Source organism: Coturnix japonica, chromosome 23 (genome assembly GCF_054131305.1).
Source record: "Coturnix japonica strain WE chromosome 23, WE-NBRP24, whole genome shotgun sequence".
Lineage (NCBI taxonomy): Eukaryota > Metazoa > Chordata > Aves > Galliformes > Phasianidae > Coturnix > Coturnix japonica.
The window spans coordinates 7,066,412-7,087,724 of NC_140685.1; the positions used below are offsets into that span (position 1 = coordinate 7,066,412).

A 21,313-nucleotide genomic window follows, 5' to 3' on the forward strand; every position below is an offset into this window, starting at 1 on the left:
CCTCGGGGCTGTGTCCCCAAGGCAGCACCATCCCCATCCCCATCCCTGAGCCTGAGAGAGACTCAGAGGCTGTATCACAGGGGAAAAAAAATCAAGTCACCTTGGGAAGAGAATGCTTCCCATTTTTTGGCTCTCAGAGGTGTCAAAGGAAGCAATCTGACGTCGAAGGGCCGGAAAAAAACAGCTTCTTGGCTGATGTCGCTCATGTACAGCGAGGTCATTTCGAAAGCTATCAGTGGCTTAAAAATAAATGCAGCGTAGAGGCTGCCATTCAGCGATATCCTGTATCCGAAAGCTGCGAGGGGTGTAAGCAGGAAGAAACTGGGATGACCTTCCCTCCCCCTCCCCCAGTAAGACTTTTTTTTCTCTCTCTCTCACAATCCTGGCAGTAAATCACTGGAATTTCTGCATTCTGTGATTTTGTTTCATTAGAACCAGCCCAGGGCACATCTGGGCAGTGGTGGGGGCTGGGCTGGGTGCTGGGTTCCCCTTGAACTTAAGTTTGAGGTGCTGGTTGGTTGCAGGGCAGGTGCAGGGTGGAGAGTGGAGGGCAGGAGGGCAGTTATCCAGCCACAGTGAGGATGAGGTGATGATGAGGATGGTGATGATGAGGATGATGGTGATTATGATGATGATGATGGTGGTGATGATGATGGCAATGAGGATTACCAGCTCAAAGCAGTCAGTAATTTGCAGACGTACAGGGAGAAAAGAAAATCCTCTGTGCAGTTTGTTTATGCACAATTGCTTCTTCAGCACTAGTCCCTCACTACCTTCCCAGTGTATCTCATCCGTGCAGGAGTCTCTGGAGTTGCAGGGCACATGACAAGCACATGGGTTGTGCAGCTGCTGGCAGTGACACAAGAGATGCTCATTTTCACAAATACTTCAGCACTAGGAAATGCTGTAACATTTGCAGATCCAGCTCTGACTTCTCCTGCTTCTTGGACTTCATCTTTCTCTCACCTCCTGACCTCCCTCATTTGACCATTGAGGTGAAGGCAGCTGTAAGCAAAGGAGCTGGACCACACAGGAGCCTTTGAGGCAGGAGACTCCCAGGCCCCTCACATTGCATGGAGACTCTGGTCCTTCTCCCATCATCCCTCTTCCTTTGTTTCCCTACGCTGTAGAGCCACCAATGACCATAATGGTCACCAGCGTGCAGGCAGAAAATCAGTAGAGAAACCTGCTTACATTTTCTCCTGAGAAACTTCAGAACACAGGAAGAGATTGACAACCAAACAGAGAAAGAAAAAGGAAGACTCATGTCTGCTGTGCTTTAAGGATCAAAAACTGCCATGATGCAAAACGCAACCAACCCTACAATCCCCTTTTGATGTCTGCAGGAAGGAAAGAAGATGCTGAGAACTTTTGCAGCTCTGTGGACTCTAGTCTTAGTTCCACGTCCAGGGTCAGGAGGTGGTGGAAAGAAAAATAAAGCCCGACCAGGAAACAATTTGAAAAGAGCCCTTTTCTCACCCAGGGCCATGGGGCAGGGCGGGATGGAGCTGCAGCACTATGCAGCGCATCCCCACATATAATATCCCCATGCATTGCATCGCTGTGTATTGCATCCCCATGCACTGCATTCCAACACATGGCATCTGTGCAGCATTGCTTGGACATAGTGGTGCATATGAGTGTCCAGGAAGATTCCTGAAGGCATTTGGGAGAGCTGATACCATCCATTACTGCAACAGTTGACCTGATTGTCCCCACCACAGCCACATCCCCTCAAACAATAGTGTGTGCTGCTGGTACACTATTTCCAGAGGATGAACCCCCTAAATTTAGATATACCAGCTGTGAGCAGTATGCAAGGTATTTAAGGGCTTATAATTTTAGACTAAGATGTATTTAATCATGTTATATCTGGGACTGAGCAATGCAAAATATTTTCCACAGTTATTCATGTAGATCTTTACATGAATTAGCAGCAGCCATAATCATCCCTCCCAGACAAAGCTGGACTTTCCTTTTCACCAGTTGGTGTCTGTGAGAAAAGCATTCAGGCATCCAACAGACCGAGGAAGAGGAAAATCCCTGGCTGGCCTGGGCTGGGTCACGAGGCTGAGACTGGAGCATGTTCAGTCCATCCCCAAATAAACAAAAATAAATCAATTAATGGAGGGGATTTACAGAACAAGCCAAGAAATTTAGGGAAATTTCAATCTGTTCACAGTCATCTCTGTTGGTTTAGGTGATGTTGAGAATCTGGGAAGACTTAAATCTCATGGTTGCTGGGAAAGCCAATGGGCTGCACTGGTTTGATGGTGTTGTACCAAACCAAAAGGTAGAATTTGTTTTCATTGAAGGAAAATAGATATAAAAAACCTGAGGAGGAAAGGCAGTTGGAAGAGGGGAGTCATCATCCGAGCGTGAATCACAGGTATAGGCAAATACATTTGTTTGCATTATGAATAACACTCCTTCCTCAGATGACTGAAGATGATTAGCTTCTAAAAACCCAACTGCTTCTCATTATTACTGTTCTACCTGAGTTCTGTATTGTGAATAACGTAAATCCGGCTTGTTCTCAGATTTACCTTCAGGTGGTTTCCGAGTTGAACAGTGGCTCATAAGGAAAATGGAGATTTCTTTTAAAATATAGCTATATTCAAAGAGAAATCATTTTCCCAAGTCATAGATGCTTTCTCTTTTCAGTTGCTGTGTTCTTACATTCGCTGTTTGCTTTGAATAAAGCCTAGTTTGGGTTTTTTCGGGATGACCTGGGGTACCCAGCATCTGATAGAGCTCTGAACCTGTGGCTTAAACCTGAAAACCTGTGTCTGACCTCAGTCCCTGCATGAATCTTGATAGGGAAAAGGGCCACTCCACATTGTGATTCAGCTGGAAGATGAAAGGCTGCAATTCTTGGTGGCTGAGAGGTCAGGGCAGGTTCCTGCCTCTGGCTTTTAGGTGGTGATGGCAGTACCCACAAGGAAAGTCAGCAGATCCTAACTGGGCAGCTGGATACAGCACCATGCCCCAGAGTTTAGATGCTCTATGGCCATAGTTATGTTGTAAATGCTGCTAGCAATTGATGGAGACAATGAAGGACTTGGGACCCATTTTTCTCTGTCAGCTGCTTGAATGGTTACAATGGTTGTCATCACTCTGGTCCATCTCCCCCTGCTCCTTTCCCATAGCATGCGGTTTCCCACCATGACGCACATCTAGCTATGGCCATGATAACTGTCCTGAGTGCTGCTGGCTCTGTGTTGCCTTGCTACTGCTAGAACAGAAGGCCAGACCCCATCCAAGCACAATAAATGCTTCAACCACCAGGCCCAGAAGTCTCTCTTCTAATTAAAGGTTTCGGGTACAGATATTCCAAAAGCTGCTGGGATCCGGTGGAATCGGGACAACATAAACACCTTGGAGAATGCCTCAGTTTCCAGTTGAGTTCCCCACATAAAAACATGCAGCGTCTGCTCTCTTAGAGCAGAGCTGCAACAGAGCCCCTGCATTGGCCCTCGTAGTGCTAAGCCATCAGGGAGATGGAAAAACACAGCACATGCACTCATTCCTGATCATGCCTGATCAGGAGTGCTCCAGAAATTTGGTAAATGGTAGCTATTATTTTTATCCCAGCTTCTGTGTATAAGAGTGCCTCTTACTGTTACCAGTTCCTGTCCTCCTGCACTGTTTCATGCACTAGGGTGGGTTGCAGGACCTAAAAAGCAAAAGCTCTCCTTACTCTGTGGGCTGTGGGGTCTGGAAATGTCCAATTCACCTTTTCAGTGTCCTCCATGGATTTGAGTATCTCTTCTTCCCCTTGCTATGAAGGCTGACTTTGCCCCTACCAGGGATGCTTTGACCTGGGCGTTGCCATCAAGAGCAGTAAAGACATTCTGCATCCTTTGGCACTATCTTCCAATAATAAAACCTCAAGGCCTCTATATAGTCATTAATTAAACCTCACACAGAGGTAGATACTGCTCACCCAGTTCAGTTTATATAGGAAAAAAAGTTACTTGGCTCACTAGAGCTTTCCAGTCAAGCTGGCAGGTGCCCTTTCATCTCCCAAATTCCTGAAGCCCAGGAGCCTTGTGCTGGTGCCACCTTATCCCTCCCAGACCACACAGGGGAGCCAAGTAAGCAACACCCTAAAGTCCTCCTGCCTACAGCCATTGCCTTCTTCCTCTCTTGCTTTTCTTGGTATCCAGAAGAGAGAAAGAAAAAAAATAAATAAATTAAAAAATAAAGGCAACATGAAACCATTCCACATTCCCAATGAGAAAATAAAAATGGATGTTGCAGGCTCATGTGTTCTATACGTTTCCAAATATTTCCATCTGCTCCTGAAATTTCCATTAGGAGTTGCCAAAAAGTCTTACAGAATTGTTAACACGATGGTAAATTTAGATTCTTTTTATGGAGAGACGTTTCCCCACCCTCCTAAAAGTCTGGTATCAATTTGTCCTGTCACTGATAAGCCAAAGGTATTGCTGCACTCGCCTTTCGGCCCTGCCTGCCATCTGGGACAGGATGGGAGCAGGCAGGGAGGTGGCACGAGCAGCCAAATGCACAGCACAGTGATTCAGGTGAAGTTCTGTCTTTAGGTTCTCTTGTCAAGGGTTAGATCAGAACTCCAGTGTATTAAACACAAGGCAGAAAAATTAAGTAACAGCACAGAAAAACCTTACAAATGCCTTTAGTTATAATTAAACTCTGCTACAATGTCGAGGGAACTGTGTTGCTAGACAGACACTGTAGGGCACTTATGCTGTGCTTAAGGATGCTATAAATCATATGTTAGTCTCCCTTAAGGAAGGATGGAGAGATGCAAGACTGTATTCTTGTTCACAGGAGAATGACACAGCATTGAGCCCAGGGAACGAGAATTAGGGATGCTTCATTTCATCCTTTTTATCTCTGACGTGTCCCCTGATGTGCTACAAAGCTGCACACATCTCAGATCTCTGGAGGTAAAACAGAGAAATCACAGCAGCCTCTTTCCCAAATAAGCCTTTCCTAAACTCTTCCCTGTGATGGTGCTTATTGTATTTCTCTCCTGCTGTATTTCTTCAACAGCAGCAGCCTCTGCTGTGTGTTGGATCGCACATCCACGCATTGCCACCTGCAGCCAGCTCAAGAGAGAGCCGCGCTGAGCTCTGAGCCACCCGAGCATCCCAGTGCAAGGGCACCAGCTCGTCCTGCCTCATCACTGGGTCATTAGCACACTTGATTTCGGATTTTAAAGCTCAAGCTTTGTCTAGCCAAGAGCTGGAAGGAGGAGGAAACGGGGAAGGTCCAGCTGCTTGGGCAGTATGAATTACTAACGATATCAGGCAGTGCTTTTCAGATCTCAGTGTTAAAAAGATGTGGTTAACATCTTTCCTAATATTCAGTTTTCAGAGCAAATCTTCTTCTCTCTTTTCACACACAACAGTGCAAAACTGCAGCAGAAACCCAGCGCAGCGCTCAGCCTGGCAGAGCCGGCCATTTGTGCCACCAGTTTAAGTCATCTTATCTAAATAAGTATTAATATTTCATAACATCACATTTTTTTAATATATTAGTTACTTTCCCATCCAGAATGTTTTGCATATTTGCGTATTTGTAGGCGAAAAATAATAAATTAAAAAAAAATCAAATTTTCCTGAAGAAAAGGTCAAAATTTGAAGAGATGGGAGTTCTTACCAAAGTAAGACTGTTTTGCTCTGAAATCATTCCATTTCCAAAACCTCAACTAAAGTTTCATATCTTTCAGCAAATCTTGGACCAGGATTATAAATTCGAAATAATAATACAGAAATTTCCTACATTGAGCTTATAAATGCTACTTTACGACACTTTCTGGTGTCTTAATGAGAGCCATGTGACCAAAGTTACATATTATAGGAAATAGCCAAAAGGCACATATTATTTTACAGGTATATTTTTAACTGTAGAGGGTTGCTTTTTAAAATTTTAACACAAGATGTTATTATCCTTTTTAAATTAAAAAATCACTGCGGTATTTTTCCATACTTAACACACTCTGTGCTGCACCTCAGCAGCGCACAGGAAAACCACGTCTTGTCTCAAGCCCTCGCTGCACTGTAGATGTTGGCACCACTGCTATTTATTGCCACTATGCAGGTCCCAAAAGCTCCATCTTGCCCATTTTACTCCCTGCAAGCTCTCACAGCACTGTGTTAGATTTTCTTTTCTTGTTCAGCACTGCTGATCTTGTCAAATAGTAACAGCAGTATTAAAATGTGTTTGTTTTACTTAAATCCAGCGAACTAAAACAGCGGCCATCATGGCAAGTAATGGCATCAGAGGGAAAATTCTTGTTGGCTACATGCCACCAGTTAAATATTACCAGTTATAGTGGCATCGGAGGCCCAAGCAGTCAGGTCCTCCCAGCACAGTCCTTGTCATTATCCCAATTTCCAGCCCTGTCTCTACTGTTCGTTCCTATTGACAGTGCACTTATTGAGTACCAGTAATGGGTTGCAGCCTCCAGCAATCCTCTGTCTCATTTTTCAGCTCAGCAGAAGCACAACGGAGGGGCCTCTACACAAAAAGGAGGGGAGGCCAAGCTGGGTACAAGGCTGTGATTCTGTGAGAAGGCATTGGTGGGGCTTGGCTGAAATCCTACTGGCACCTCTGGGTTCTGTCTGCTACCATGAGACCAACAAGCATCCCTCCAACAGTGCATACAAGCCTTCAGTGGCACCAAAATGCTGCAAAATGTTTGCATGTTTTCAATTAGTGTAGCTCAGGCATACCCGCAGGCTCTTTGTGATATCAAGCCTGTGTAATGGATGCATTAGGTGTTCTCTTAAGCATTGCCTGGTGGGTCAGAAAAACCCCGGGCTTACAAGAGTTAACGACTGGGGGCTGGGAATTAATTGACATCCTCCATCTTCGTATGATCTCAGGTGGATTCTTTATTTTTTGTCTGAAGAGGTTTATTTTCCTCCAGATTGATTGGATGAATTGTATTCCCAGAGATCAGAGAGTTCAGATGGCAGAGGATCCTCTTACCAGAAGATGAAAGCCAATATAATCAACTGCACAACTTCAAAACATGCAGCTTGTTCTTGTTGGCTGCGCCTAAGTTTTCCCTGCAGAGAAGCTGTCGACAATGATTTGATATCAATCCAGTAACAATCCCTGGTTTCTAATAATAATTTGCACTTCAGTAGAAATGTTCATGTGGGGGCTCTGAGAACATTTAGCAGATGGTTATTAGCAAAGCTCCCCAGTTCTCCTGCAAGGAAGAGATAACAATTATTAGCCTTGTTTTACAGATGGTGACACTGAGGTGAGGCACTGAAAGGTGAAACAACCCTCCTAATTTTCCATAATGAGCCAGTGGCAACAGATCTATGAATGAAACCCAGGCATCCTGCTGCGATTACTCCGCAAACCCCACATCCTTATCTCTTACAGGAAAACATGGTCAAAGAGGTGAGCCTGGAGAGCAAAACACGAGTGACTCAAAGGCAGGCTTCATGATACATTTCTGGAAACAAGGAATTAGGTCTGGGTCAATAAATAACTGGAAGACCTGGGGGACGCAATCTGAGAGGCACGCGAAATGAGGATGGATGGAAAAGCAAGGAGATAATGGAAGGGAGGGGAAGGAAAACAGAGCGGCTCTGACTTTTTCTTTCCACTCTTGGTTTCAATCAGCGCTGTAAAAGCAAAGGTTACGGTCCTGACAGAACGAAGGGAGACCCATATCCCCCCGTAGGGCTGGGGGTGCTTGGCTGGGGGGTCACCAAGGCCACAGCTCTAAGCTTGCATGCAGGACAAGAGGCTTCAGCATGGGGATGACTCCAAACCACCACCCCATAGCCTGGGGAGCAGCAGGAGGGCAGGATGAGGTGCATGGCTGGGTGCTGCAGGACTAATTTTAGCTTTCTGCTCTCCTGCCTTCCCTTTTCTCACCCAGAATGTCTGGGCGGCGAATGCCGACCGCCGTGCCGGAGCTCCAAGCCGCCGCGCTAACATCACACACCCGCAGCGAGGGGAGCGTGGCCCGACGGGCTGGCCCCGCGGAGCAGTTTATAAAACAGCCAAATGGAAGCCAAAAGACTTGAGTTTAATCCCTCCAGTTAAGTCATCTAGATTCCTTCTCGCCACCAGCCATCTGATCTCAATCAGCGAATCTTGGCCTTCATCTCCCAACCTAACTGAGAGCCACAGCGCTGAGGCCTGAAGTCATCTGCGTGCAAAATGCTTTAGGAGCGATACCTCCACGTGGGATTTGTTATTACTATAAATAATAATAATTTCCCAAAAGCACTCTAACGTGAAAGCAGTATACAAACATGAAAGGAGTCTTAATGACGTTTCCCTTTAGTAATTTGGTAGCACTCTGTAATGTCCTTCCATTTATTTTTAACACCTACAGTATAATTTGGAAAAGTAGTAACACAAATGTACTAAAACCAGTCATCGGGTATTAAAAATTGCATGGTTTTTGTTTTTTGGCTTTTTTTATGAAGTACTTATTCCCCTCACAGCATCAGTAGGATTTGGCAAGCAAATCAAACTTAGGATTATAGGGGCAATATCTTTAACAACAGTAAATAACATCATCTCTTGAAGCAAGATATTCTTACAGAAATCTTTAATACTTCATTTTTAGCATCATCTCAGGCTTCTCCAGTGCCAGAGAGCCAGAACATGAACCAGCAGTGTGCTGCAGTGGTAAAACATGGCTTTACAGCAGGGACACCAGGGTCATTCCAGAAAGTAAGAATGATGGCTCCCCAGGCCAGCGCCAGCTTCTGGCCAAGCAAATGGCCATTGCCACTGCTGCAAGCTGCAAGGAAACAGCTGAGGGCTTTGTTTGGCATGTGTGTGTTGGAAGCAAATCTTGCTGCATGCCTAGAAGGGATACCAAATGGGAGAAACAAAGAGAAGACAGAGGAGGCAGGAACACAGCGTTGCTGTGCCTGGGCCAGCTACAAGCATGCTGTTCATGACACAGAGAAGAGGGCAGAGCAGCTCATGCCAAGACAAGCATGTGTCGCCTCAAATGCTCTCAAAACACCCTACATGTAAAACCCAACTGCTCAGTTTCCTGTGCTTTGTCTCAGCCACAAGGAAATGCAGCAGCAAGACCTGTGTGTCTGAGCAGTGTTATGCACTGGACAAATCCTGCTGGTTGCTCAGGTTATCCACACAATTGTATAGATATTCCCACTTGTATGGCCACCAGGCAAAGCACTTCAGCAGCCACCTCTTCCTAGCTTTGTGGACTTCAGAAACTCTCCAGTAGCAAATTTATCACCAGTGTTAATACAAAAGGTACTAAAATCCCTCTACAGGTACAAAATGCCCATCTTGCCTGAGTGTGTGACCACTTCAAGTCAATTCAGCCTTTACATACTTGTCCAGGTTGGCATTCCCATTCACCTGCAGACCTTCAGCTTTCACTTGTCATTTCAACATGATGTTAGCTGTGATAATGCAAGATCTTAATTTACAATTTCTTTTTCTGAACATGAGTGAAATACTATATGGAAGGCAAGGGACACAGAGGGAACAAGATATACTATTTGGCCAACAAAAATAATTGCATTACAAAGCTCAGGTTGGCTTACATGACTGTTCTGTGTTCAACCAAAAGCTATCCCAAAGGTGCACACATATCTTCAGACTATTTTAGGGCCTGGCAGCTACTTCAGTACGCTTACCTACATTTATCTATTTATTTATTTTGTCCTGGGCCTTTTAAATTTGATGGGAGGCCGAAGGCAAGAACTGATGCATTGTAGATGACAACAAAAGAGGCTCTATAAAATTGCTTTTGGCATCTCCTGTGCATTCCATGTACATCTTATAAATTACTGCTGTATTTCAGCAATAAAAATAGTTTTGTATTTGGAATTGATTACAGTAAGATAAAGCTCTAATAATAATAATAATAATAAAGTACTGATGCATAAATATTCTGAATGTACAAGGATAATTTGATTTGATAAAATGAAAGTAAGGCTCTTAATTTCTTTTAAATGGAACGCGCATCCACTCACAGATGCCATAGTGCGGGTGAAGCTTCAGCAGCTGTTTTGCTTAGGATTCCCAGAAATGGTGATGTGCCTCTTCCAGTTCTCCCCTTCAGATGTTTTTATAGCAGTCTCCATGTCACTGGCATGGTAACGTCCCCTTGCAATCTGAACTTGTTCAGCCCAGGACATGGTTTACTGCTATGTAATAAACATCAGTTCCTTTCTCGTGCCCCTAGAAGTGATCATATTAAGCAGGATACTTTGTCTTAGTTCATTCTTTAGTGCATCTGCACAGCAACCAGTGCTTTTGCCTTAACTGGGACTGCAGGGTCAACAGAGGGAGCTGATATATTGTTTTCAACAATTCTTAAATAAATGGAAGCATCATTTTATTTATGTGAGAAAGCGGGAAATAGCTGTTCATGTTTCAGTATGACCCAGACCAGCATGCTTTTCTCAAGCAAAATGCTATGTGACTTCAGCCAATAAATTAAGGGTGAAAACTGGCCTTGTATCATGGCAAAAGCATCACTAACCTTTAAAGAAACACGAGGCTTCAATGCAGAAAACAGTGATGGGGCTTGCAGTGGAATTGGAGGCTGGATGTGGGACCAAGCACAAAGTGCTGCATTTGATTTGCACCAAGATAGGCCCCTGCCCAAGACTTGCACCCCTGGTCTATGCTGGCCAAGGGGTTGCAGCCCACTGCACTCCATCCAGGCTGCAAAGCTGCTTTGGGGGACAGGAAGCCAATTCCTCTGGTCCCCCAGCGCCTGCCAGAGCCACAGCGGGGCTTTGGCTTCATGCTTTGATGTGGGCTGGACGGGATGTGGATGCGTCTGCCGAAATGTGATTATTTCTGTAGAGCAGCTTGAGCGTTCCCGAGTTCTCAAGAATGATAAGCTGTTACAAGTAAGTTGATCCTTAAAAACCTTCCATATGAATAGCAAAAGCAGTACAAAATGTGCTCCCAGCAACCATTCCACAATCTACTGTAGCACTTCCAACAGGTAAATATAGGTAGGCTGACAACGCGTCATTTTTTAATTTAATTTATTTATTTTTGTGTACATTTTTCTTAATTTGACTGACATACCATTGCTATAAAGATGCCCTGCTCTTTGAATATTTAATCCGAGACCACTAGTTCAAGTGTGGTTATGAAAAGTCACGGCAAACATGACTGGAAAGAGGTGGTTGGTTTTTTGACTTCCAGGCAGTTGTTTGAAGCATTTCATAGATGCACACAATAATCAGCAGAACACACGCACACGCAGTGCTGAGTTGAACACACACACACACACACGCACACACACACACACATCTGGAAAATGGGTTACAGTGGTTGAAGTTTCAAAAAGGTGTACTGTCCCCTTCTCTCAGCAGCAGTGATAAACCTTTGGGTATCCTGAGAAATAAAACTGAAGCGTAGTAAAGATCAATGTATTCTACCAACAGGGTTGTGGGTTCTTTTTCAAGATCAATATATTCTCCCAATCTATTTTGTCTTTCAAATGAAGAGGGCGGAGGGAAAGGTTAAGGAATACCAGTTCAACTGTTCCACCAATATCCTTAATCCAACACAACACGAGTCCTAAAAGCATCTCGTTAAAACAACATTAAATAAAAGCCTATCTAGCTTTATGCACATGGTCCTACTGTCAGTTTCCTATTTCTCACCTCCATAGGATGAGGAGCGGCTTTGAGATGAATGAAGACAACACAGGTTAAGAGAAGTGCTTCAGACTGCACTGACACGAGGTCTCAGGGGCTGGCAGTGGGTGACCACGAAGCACTCTGCACTGTTTGCCTGACCCCAGCATGATGCTGCTATTACTAAACCACCAGCAGTGTTCAGAAGGACTGCCCAAGCCAGGGTGAGGGCAGGGACTCAAAGCTTCCTGTCTCCATCTCCTTGCACAAAGATTTGGGGGGTCTTATGTTAGGATGTAGGAAGTTTTGATGCTGATGAGGACAGAGCTGCCTCAACAAGCTAAAAAGTGACAATGACTCCCATTGCACTGCCCTGCCCTTCTCCTAACACCCTATTTCCCATTCCACCCCTGCTGTGTGAGGCTCTGGACTGCGCTGCAGTGGAAAGAAGCAAGCAAAGACACAGGCAACACAAACAAACACAAAGCAATTAAAAGAACGATGGGAGATGTGGTCTGATGTACTTTTGCCAACAAACAGAACATTTTAATTGCTCTTTTTAAAAACACTTTGCATTGCGTTTTTTTCAATCTCTGAAATGGCAGAAGGGCTCCCTGCACCCACCCAGCTGCACACAAATGCATACGCACTCATAGCTTTGTGGAGCTACCGGATTTACTTTGAGACAAGTTTCTTGTGCATTCTGACAATTAGAGACAAGTTATTCGCAAGAAGGCAAAGTTCATGCATGGCTTTGACAGCTCCGCTTTCTCATAAATGGTATTTGAAAAGCAGAAAGCAAATGAGGGCCAAAGCTCCATTTAAAGTTCACCTCAGATGCCTGAAAAGCATTCATACCCACATCCTTCTGAGGTCCCTGCTTTATGAACTTCTAATGAAATCCACATTCTGCTACCCAACTCTTCTTATGCACAGGGGGAAGAAAAAACAAACCAGAAAACCAACGCAAGCTGTTGGAAAACAGATGCATCACAGCGTTCCTTATCAGCACGGCCTGGGCAGCTTTGGAAGCAGCAGAGAAGCAAGATACATTTGCAGACGGGAGGAAGGGAACTAAAAGAACAAGAAGAGCATGACTGGGAGACCCCTACCAGTCTCCCACAGGTCTCATGTTTGGGATTTCATCCCTATGCTGCTTATCAGTGCTCCATCCCTCAGCACTTCCAGTGCATTCCTAGCTGCCTCGACCTGGGGGCTGATGGGGAACTCCAGGCTCCTGATACAGAAGATCCTGACATGGAGGCTTGGATTAACCCAGCTCATCTCAAACTAGATTGTACTTTTCAGGTGGAGAATTTTCTCAGAATTCCAGTGCACTCAGGGTTGGAGCACCAAGCATTTTAGCAGCTAAAACGATCTCTGGTGCCACTCAATCCCCTATGGAAAGAAACATTACAACCCAACTGGTGTTTTTCCTATTAAAATCAAAAGAAGGCGAGAAGGTTTATTTAGAAGACTCCGAGATGTTTAAAGAAGTGGGGAAAAAAAAAGATTTTTTGAAAAAATAAATTACTTTATCTCTAATTCCAGAGCAAACCAAGTCACTGAAAGAAAATCTGAACTGCTATAAAGATTAAACACATTAAAAAAGAGAAGACTTCCAACCTGCCACTTTGCCTGCGCTCTCTTTAACACCAGCACACCACTGGGAAGTGGTTACTTTTCCATTAAGCTCAGTTTTCCTTACATTTTTTAGCTTAAAATACATAGAAATACCTTTGTTACGAATTCCCCGCCATCTCAACACAGTAGATTTCACAAGCTGAGACAGAAACTCTACAAATTTGATAAATGTTGATGCCAAACATGGATCTTTGCCATCAAAACCGTCATCCCATAAACTGAAGACTTTGGACAGAGAAATGACAAGTTTTACTCCAACATATCCTCAGTTTGCAAGACGCTACATTTAGCAGCTTCCCCCCAGTGTGCTGCTATTAACAAATAAATGCCAAATTTCAACAGTTGTGGATTCTGTGATGATTTCCATCAGCCCTGGGGGCATGGTAACAGCCACTACCAAACACAAGCTGCTCAACTCATGTCTGCGGAGGAAGCAAAATGGTGGTAGAGCTCTGGAAATTCACAACACACCTGTTAAATGGAAATGTTTGGAGACAGATATGGTGATGCTGTGGCTTTTTTACTGTCTGTAGAACCCCACCATGACTTAAGCCTTCCTGAAAAGAAGCATACAATTGAGCTGAGAGATACAACTGACTCAGATATTGTTTCTGGACACTCTGAGATGGCTGTAAGGTCTTTCTAAGAGGAACAGGCCAAAAGAAATGCAACATGGCAGACCCCAATGTCTCCATCAAACATAACCCTGGAGGATCTGCCTCTACCTATGTTTATAGAGGCCATGAATGTGCTTGCTTGATCCTTCCAGCTCTCAGTGCTGGCTGCCTCTTCACATTGCACTTGTCTCCAGCCTCCTGCTGGCATCATGATTCAGACCTTTACATGCTGGGTCATGGCATTATGGAAAGACCACAGACTGATCCCTTATTTTCTCAAAAAGAGTAATAATTTCGGGTAAAACCAGACTGAATTAGGATAAACCCTTAGCTGGCCTGAATTCTTCCTTTGTGAGAAACCAAACACGAATTTTCCTGATCTGTTCAGCAATACTCGGGTTGGGTGTGTTTATTCTCTATTTTAAAATTACACTATTTTGAACTTCCTGGATTTAGCTGGGCCCAAAAGCGAAAGTAACATACCAAAATACCCCGAAATAAACTTCTAGGAAGAATTTTCAGGTCTGGCTAAAACCACGCAGCTTTGGAAATTGCCGAAAGCCGTCTGATCTTTCGAGATTTCCATCTGTATTTCCAGTGCGTTTTAAGACGCTTCCAAGCATTTCCCAGCTTATCCCCACGGTACCTCACAGCCGCTGGAGTGGTGCCCCATCGTTTAGAGAAACCCAAGAGCCTTTCGAGGAAGGAAACGCAGCCCGGCCCACAGGCTGGCTGCCGGCAAGGGCAAACCATGGGGCTGCTCTGCTTCCAGCAGGGATTTTTCCTGAGATGGAGAAGTAAGAACACATGTCAGGGAGTATTCAAATGGCTCAGGGAAGCTCTCACCTTGGCTGGATACCTGCGGGCAGGCGCTGGATAGCATACAGGCAGCACCTTCTTCTCCCAAAGGCCCCTTTCTCTTGCCTTCTCTCTGCCCAACCGCCTGGACAAAAAAGGCTGCTAGTAAAATCCCAGACAGTAAAATGCAAAATGTAACTGTGACTCTAGAGAAGAGGTCAATGCAGGCTAAGAGCTGGCCAGCCACCCAGCAGTGCACTAAAGCAGGTTGTGCAACACGTCACACGCATTCTTAGTGGAACAACACTGCCTGCAGCACAGGTCCCTGCAGGATTCCTTTGTTCCTGTGGCAGTTATAACTAACCAAAAGATGGGAGTATCTAATTTACTCCTTAAGATATTTACCCTCTTCTTTCTCAGCTACAGAGGCAGTGCCCAAGCCTTTCCCATCATTCATGCCCAATGAAACTCACTGACAAGCTCAACGGGGGAAGCAGCAATGCACGAGGCCATACAGCAGGCACCACCACCAGCTCACTTGCAGTTCTTCCCTGGTTTTCTTTTGGGTTTTAAATGTTTCTTTTGCAGGCAATGGGTACACAGTGGCATCTGAGACACGTGACAAAATGCGTCACCTAAATCCATTACTCTCTGTCTGCTGAGCTCTCCTCGATCAACTCCAGCTCTTCCTTGGCAGGGTGGACAAACAACAGCTGCTCAACAGAGCACTTAGTTTGTCCCTGTGCCATTAAAACAACCCTGGCAGTTTGCTACACTCTCCTCAAGAGTCCTTTTCATTTATACAGTGTACACCACTGGCACCACCACCTCCAAGCTGCATCTATGCTCATCTCCAAATACAAAAGACTAGAGTTAAGTAAGCTTTTTCTGGCCCTCCTTAATAACAAAATCAACTGCTTTTATAGTGCGGGGTTCCATGAAGAAGCTGAAACATTGCTTCATACTGCCCAGAAACTATCTCTTCCAGCCACAGTCCAGGAGAGTGAATCTCAGTGCACTGCAGAGCTCAGGCCTGCCAGAGCGCTCGTCAAATTTCATATTATCCATCTGCTCCAGTAAAGGCTGAGCTGAAATATTAATTAGGAGATCTGATCCCTTCTCACCAGAAACAATCTGGATTTTATAGCTCAGCCAGAGGCCAGAGAAGCAGACAAAGCTCTGTGATACATCCTTTGCTGCTGGTTAAAGGCTTTCAAGGAAATAAGTAACTTGGGGGAGAGGACACAGACTATAAAACACATGGACATCTGGTCTGTTATGTCCACCAGCCATCTCCCCCACACTCAGCCCCTTCCTCCTAAGTGCATGCTCAGAACAGAGAGAGATAACTCCTCTAACATAAACAGCTATAATATGGCAATAAAGATTAATGAGTGAAACTTGCCATTTTATGTATAATCCATGGGGATTTACGATCATTAATCTTTATTAGTGTGTAATAACTGTTTAGACATTAAGGACAGATTCTCAGCTGGACAAAACTGGCCTTATTCCAGCAAAGCCAATGGAGCGATGCCAGTTTACACCCTCCATGACCCTTTAAATGAGAGCCATCCCCACCTGCAAGAATCATATCACCAGCAGTATTTCCCCAACAGCAGGGGCTGACCAATGAAGGCAACTGTTTGTCTTTCTCTGTATCTGCAAAAGGGAGCTGCATGTGTCCAGGAAGCTCAACAATAGACATGTCAATAAACATGAGGAAATTCAATGAAAAAGCAACAGCAACAAAAGGAACCCCAAGGAGCAGGGAAGTGGATGATTCTTGAGGCAAGACTATAAGATCTGGTTTGGCAGGAGCATAACTAAGAGGGATGTAGCAATCTTTGGCATGTGCAAGAGTGAAAGCACCAAGACTGGCTCCCAGAGTTCCTTTAAGAGGAACAAGATGGAAGAGAGAGAGAAAAAAAAGAGCATCTTGGCTGGCTTTTCTGAGACAGGAGTTTGGGTTTTGTTTTTAATAAAAAAGAGGCCTATTAAACAAGGGAGCTGGTGGGAACCTTGTCTGAACTACACCAGACCAGCCACTAAAGCAATGCTGTATTAGCCGAGTGGGATTTCCTCTTCCAAAACGTCTAGGAAAGAAGGGAAATGTTCAGGTACATACTTTGCTTCTGCAAACACTGAGAAATCTTGGCTAAAGCTGTGTGGGTGGGTGTCTCTGCCCTTGGAACTGGGCATTGCAACACCACATGGGCGAGGGCCCTGGAGACCCTTCCCACCAAGTCAAAATGCACCTAACACTGACCCAACAGGCACACAACCACCTCCTTCCCCACCAGTCAAAGAACAGTGAGCTCAACTGCACTCAGTCATTTTAAGTGCTATTTCTTAAGTAGCGACCCACCAAGTGCCTCCAGAAAAGGCAGTCCCACTTCTTCAACAACTGAGAAATGCCTCCTTCCTTGCCACTAAACTCAACAGAAGTCAGGGAAAAATGCAGACATACAGTATGAAGATCTTTGTGTGAACTTCAGCACACCTGGAAAATCTCCAGAGAAGATGGACGTTCCACCCACTGCAGCAACAGGGTGGCCTTTAAAAATGGTAACCAGAAAATGTTCTCCAGCTTTTCCATCAAGTTTAAGGGATGGTGGGCTGTTGGGGACCCAGAAAGAAGCCTTCCTGCCATCCACAGTTCAAGACCCCTAAAAATTGCAAAGCCTCAAGCAAGAACATCAGGAGTTGTAAGGAATTTGGCACGCTGGAGACAAACAGATGATGAACATCATGGCCCTGTGGTCTCCCTCTTCCTGCCATGAGGATGGGCTATGCATGTCTCACACAGCCAGATCACCACTGCTGTGGCTGAGAAAAGAGCAGCAGAGAGGCCCTGCCTTACAAATGTCTCACTGTGCTAGAATTAATTCACACTGCTGGTCCAAGCCATGGCTCGGTGCTCAGCTCTGGGCAGCTTTTCACTCCTCTTTACTCCCTGGGGTGTTTTGGTTTGTTTCAGGTCCGTGGCATGAGACCTGCTGCTTCTGCAATTTAAATATCCTGACTCGGGACAATCTAACACCCTGTGTGCTGCCCACAGTTCTGCACTGTCTGAAAACAAAAGAGCCTTTGGAAGAACAGCTTCAAGCCTCAACACCAGGGCATGGGGCAAGGTTAGTGGGAAAGGCTTAATATCCCACAAATCATGACTCTCCCAGCCAAACCTGTGCTCAGGTTACGTCTGAAAAAGACTCTGAGTACTGACCAAAAGCCTTTCATCTTTACTGAGTTTGCAATCAATTGGAAAAGAGTCTGACTGTTGTTTTGCAACCTTGCAGGCAGGAGTCCTTGGCTCTCCTCCTTGCTCCGAGGCCACCAGCTCAGGCTACTCTCTAAGAATACCCTTGATCAGGCCAAGCGTTATGTCCAATACATGGGATGCAGAGACAGACAGCCTCTGTATTCTTCTCCTTTTTCCAAGTACCTTCCACAGTGGCAATCAATGCAGATCACTGGTTTTACTCACACTGGCCATACGGATTCACACTTACTCTGGGCTGACGTAAATGACTTTTAAAGGAACAAAGTCATGGAGAATCAGGAGGAAGTGAAGTGATTTGTTGCATGCTCTATTGTAATGTCATTAAAACAAAGGGATTAGACAGCCCAAGCACTGCAAGAGCAAAAGGCATAAAAGAAAGCACTCAGCATGTAGTGTTGAGGCATGCAGGAATCATTTTAGAGGGTTCCGAGCTGCAGACAACACTGACATTAATTTTCTATTGGAAAACGCTGGTGACATTAATATCTGCTATTAATACTGAACTTTGACAGTATCTCATAAATTCAACCTGTCAATTACAATGGCACTGAAATAAAGGTGCTGTGAGGTCAAGAGGATGCGGTGTCCAAACGAGACTTATATTCCAGGAGAAAAGTAGCAAAAACAATCTTTAACAAAAGCATCAGATCCATATGTAGGAAAACCAAAGGGTGGTTTTAAATGTCATGTTTTTCAAAGCGAGAATTGATGCTGGAACCAACTCCATAAACTGGCTGGCCGGACTTTCAGCTGCAGCTGAGGACAATCAATCAAAACAGCTCTGTGACTCTGAGAAAGTGAGAGAGAGAAAACACACACACACCACGGAATATGAGAGGGCAGATTATGAGCCATGCGAGGCCTTTTAAAATTACAGAGTGAAGTAAAACATCCTTGTGTTTCACCCACAACACAATGTGACCTGAAAGGTTCTCCTCGACTCAAAGTGAAATATGGAGCTTGTTGTTACTGGGGGCCAACAGGCTCATGAAACAGGGGCTGAGGAAGGGGAACCTCCTCCCCAAAGCCTGTGTGACCCGTGAGCCCTTTGCAGTAAGGAATCACCTGCACCCTGCCTGCCCTGCTCTGCAGTGGAGGAGCACAAGAATCAATGAATCTCCTTCGATATGGAGCTGGACTTGACGATCCTTATGGGTCACTTCCAGATCAGGATGTTCTATGATATGGCCCCAGGGCAGAGCAGCACTGTTGTAGGGTTTGCAACCACCTAAGCAGGCACTGCCAGCCACAGTTTTGACATTGACAGTGGCAGCCCAGGCACTGGTGGTCAAAGCATTCATGTGCACCCAGCACTAGTGTTACTACCCTGCCACTCAGGGGTCCCTGCTCTAAATACCACCCTTCCCAACTTGCCTGGTGGGTGCTTAGGGTAGTCCTGAAGCCGAACCTACACCGATGGAGACTGATGCCACTAAACTAGAAGAGAAAGGGCTGTGTTCCAGGCTGAATAACATCCTGCATAACTGTCTTGCAGGGCAGGCTTCCAGTTGGGATTTAGCTCTGAGAACTTGTGTGAAGTGATAGGTGGGGAGGAGAAGCATACAGAGGGGCACAAGGCACACACGCAGGCTGCAGTGCAGCCATGAACACAGGCACCCTGCAGGGCTGGGAGAAGGAGACACAGGCAAAGGCAAAGGACTCATAGCCTGGTGATGCAGCTCTGCAGGTCTGGCTCAGTCAAACCAGCACCAGGCTGGTGCCAGTGGCCTTGCTCCAGATGCAGCAATGCCTCGCAGTGCTTGGCCCCCAATTCTCTGGAAAGTAACCACGTTACCTAAAAGCAGAGTGGGTTACCATATTCCCCCTCCCACCCAGACAGCCTTCACACTCCAGCCCTTGGCTAGCAGCTATCCCTGCTTTTTCAGACATCCCGCAGTGTAGATTGTTTGCCTTTCTTATCTGGAGGAGGTGAGAGGAGTGCCCTTTTAGGCCCAAAGCAGCACATCCCCAGCCCAGGTGAGCCCCAGACACTGCAACGCTGCTGGGTTTGAGGACAGGTGGGGACCAGGCTCCTCCTGGTCTTTGTGCAACATTCCGGACAAGTCGTTTCCCTCTGGGACTCCTATCCCAGAAACTCACCCAACAATATCTTCCCACTTCAGACCTCATCACCTGCCCAGTCCTGCAGGATAAGGGGCGGGATGTAGGGCAGGGGCTTTTCCCCGTGCAGAGGTTGGCAGAGCACAGTGGGCTCAGAGCATGGTCTGTGGAGGAGAGGTGAGCTCATGGAACACCGGGGCTCCCTCCAGCACAGCAATGCTGCCTTGCACCCTACAAAGGCAGCTCAAGGAGCTGAACTGAGATCCTTGTCTATAAATTCCTTTTAGGATGCACATTAAATATTACCCACAACACAGACACTTCTTTCTCTTTTCCTCCGGCACCTTTTTCCCCAGCATAGCCCTAGGACTATTGTTTGCTGTGGCCTCATTTAAGCATCATCATCACCACCACACATTCATCCTCATATAAAACAGAAATCTATTCCATCAAGCACTTAACATAAATATTAAAATAATGGAAGGGACAAAATATAAATCTACATACAACTTCATGACTACCATAGCACCTATTACCATGACAAAGCAAATTCCGGTTCAGGAGGAAGGGGAAAAGGGAACAAGGAGAAAGTTAGGAAGAGGGATTTTGACTGTCATTTAAATATGTAAATCACTCTTTAAATTTTCTTCTTGTCGTTTTGCTTTTGTTTCAAGGTTACCAACCTTATTAAAATTCATTTCACTAACCAGCTCGTTCTATGTCACTATGGATACCAAAGAACCCTTTTAAAAACTTCTGCGAGGCAGGGGGGGGGGTTCTCAGAATCAAAACAAAACAAAACAAAACACGGCGACTTTCTGTTGGTGCTTCCATGACAAGTCCTGCCACGCGCCCCTCCCCTGCACCCACCAGTCCACAGAAGGGCAATTCATATCAAGTCCAGTTCTCAGTCTCCCAGGATGAGTTTGACAAAAGAGGCGACGTCTGTCTCTTTGGATTCGTGCAGGGTGAAGAAAGGATGTTGCTGGGAAGAGAAGAAGAGTGAAAACAAAACAGGAAAGTTTATTATTCACAGTGCTTAGGACCGAATCTAATGTCTTTTCAGACAGTCTTTTAGACGGTGGCAAACACTCTGTTGCTAGCATCATTTTCAAGCTGGTATTAGGAAACTTTTCTCCAAAACAGTGGTGATGCTGTGGCACATTTGCCCAGGAAGTGCTGGGTTCAATGTCCCTACAGGTGTTCCAGAACCATGGATGTAGCACTGATGGATGTGGTCAGTGGACACAGTGCGGTTGGCTGGGATCAGACTTGATCTGAGAGGGCTTTTCGAA

General features: G+C 45.4%; 1 protein-coding gene and 1 long non-coding RNA gene across 2 annotated transcripts in view; one reads left to right on the forward strand and one right to left on the reverse strand.

Annotated features, from left to right (window-relative positions):
* The window catches only part of LOC107322200 (uncharacterized), a 47,751-nt gene extending 27,027 nt beyond the window's left edge, over positions 1-20,724 (forward strand). Inside the window, exon 2 of the long non-coding RNA XR_014936825.1 lies at positions 7,248-20,724. This is a non-coding gene — a long non-coding RNA (uncharacterized LOC107322200). The remainder of the gene's footprint in view (positions 1-7,247) is intronic.
* The window catches only part of MAP2K6 (mitogen-activated protein kinase kinase 6), a 41,677-nt gene continuing 31,362 nt past the window's right edge, over positions 10,999-21,313 (reverse strand). Inside the window, exon 12 of the mRNA XM_015879960.3 lies at positions 10,999-21,003. Within this exon, the coding sequence (XP_015735446.1) occupies positions 20,926-21,003 (78 nt within the window). The 3' untranslated portion in view covers positions 10,999-20,925. The remainder of the gene's footprint in view (positions 21,004-21,313) is intronic.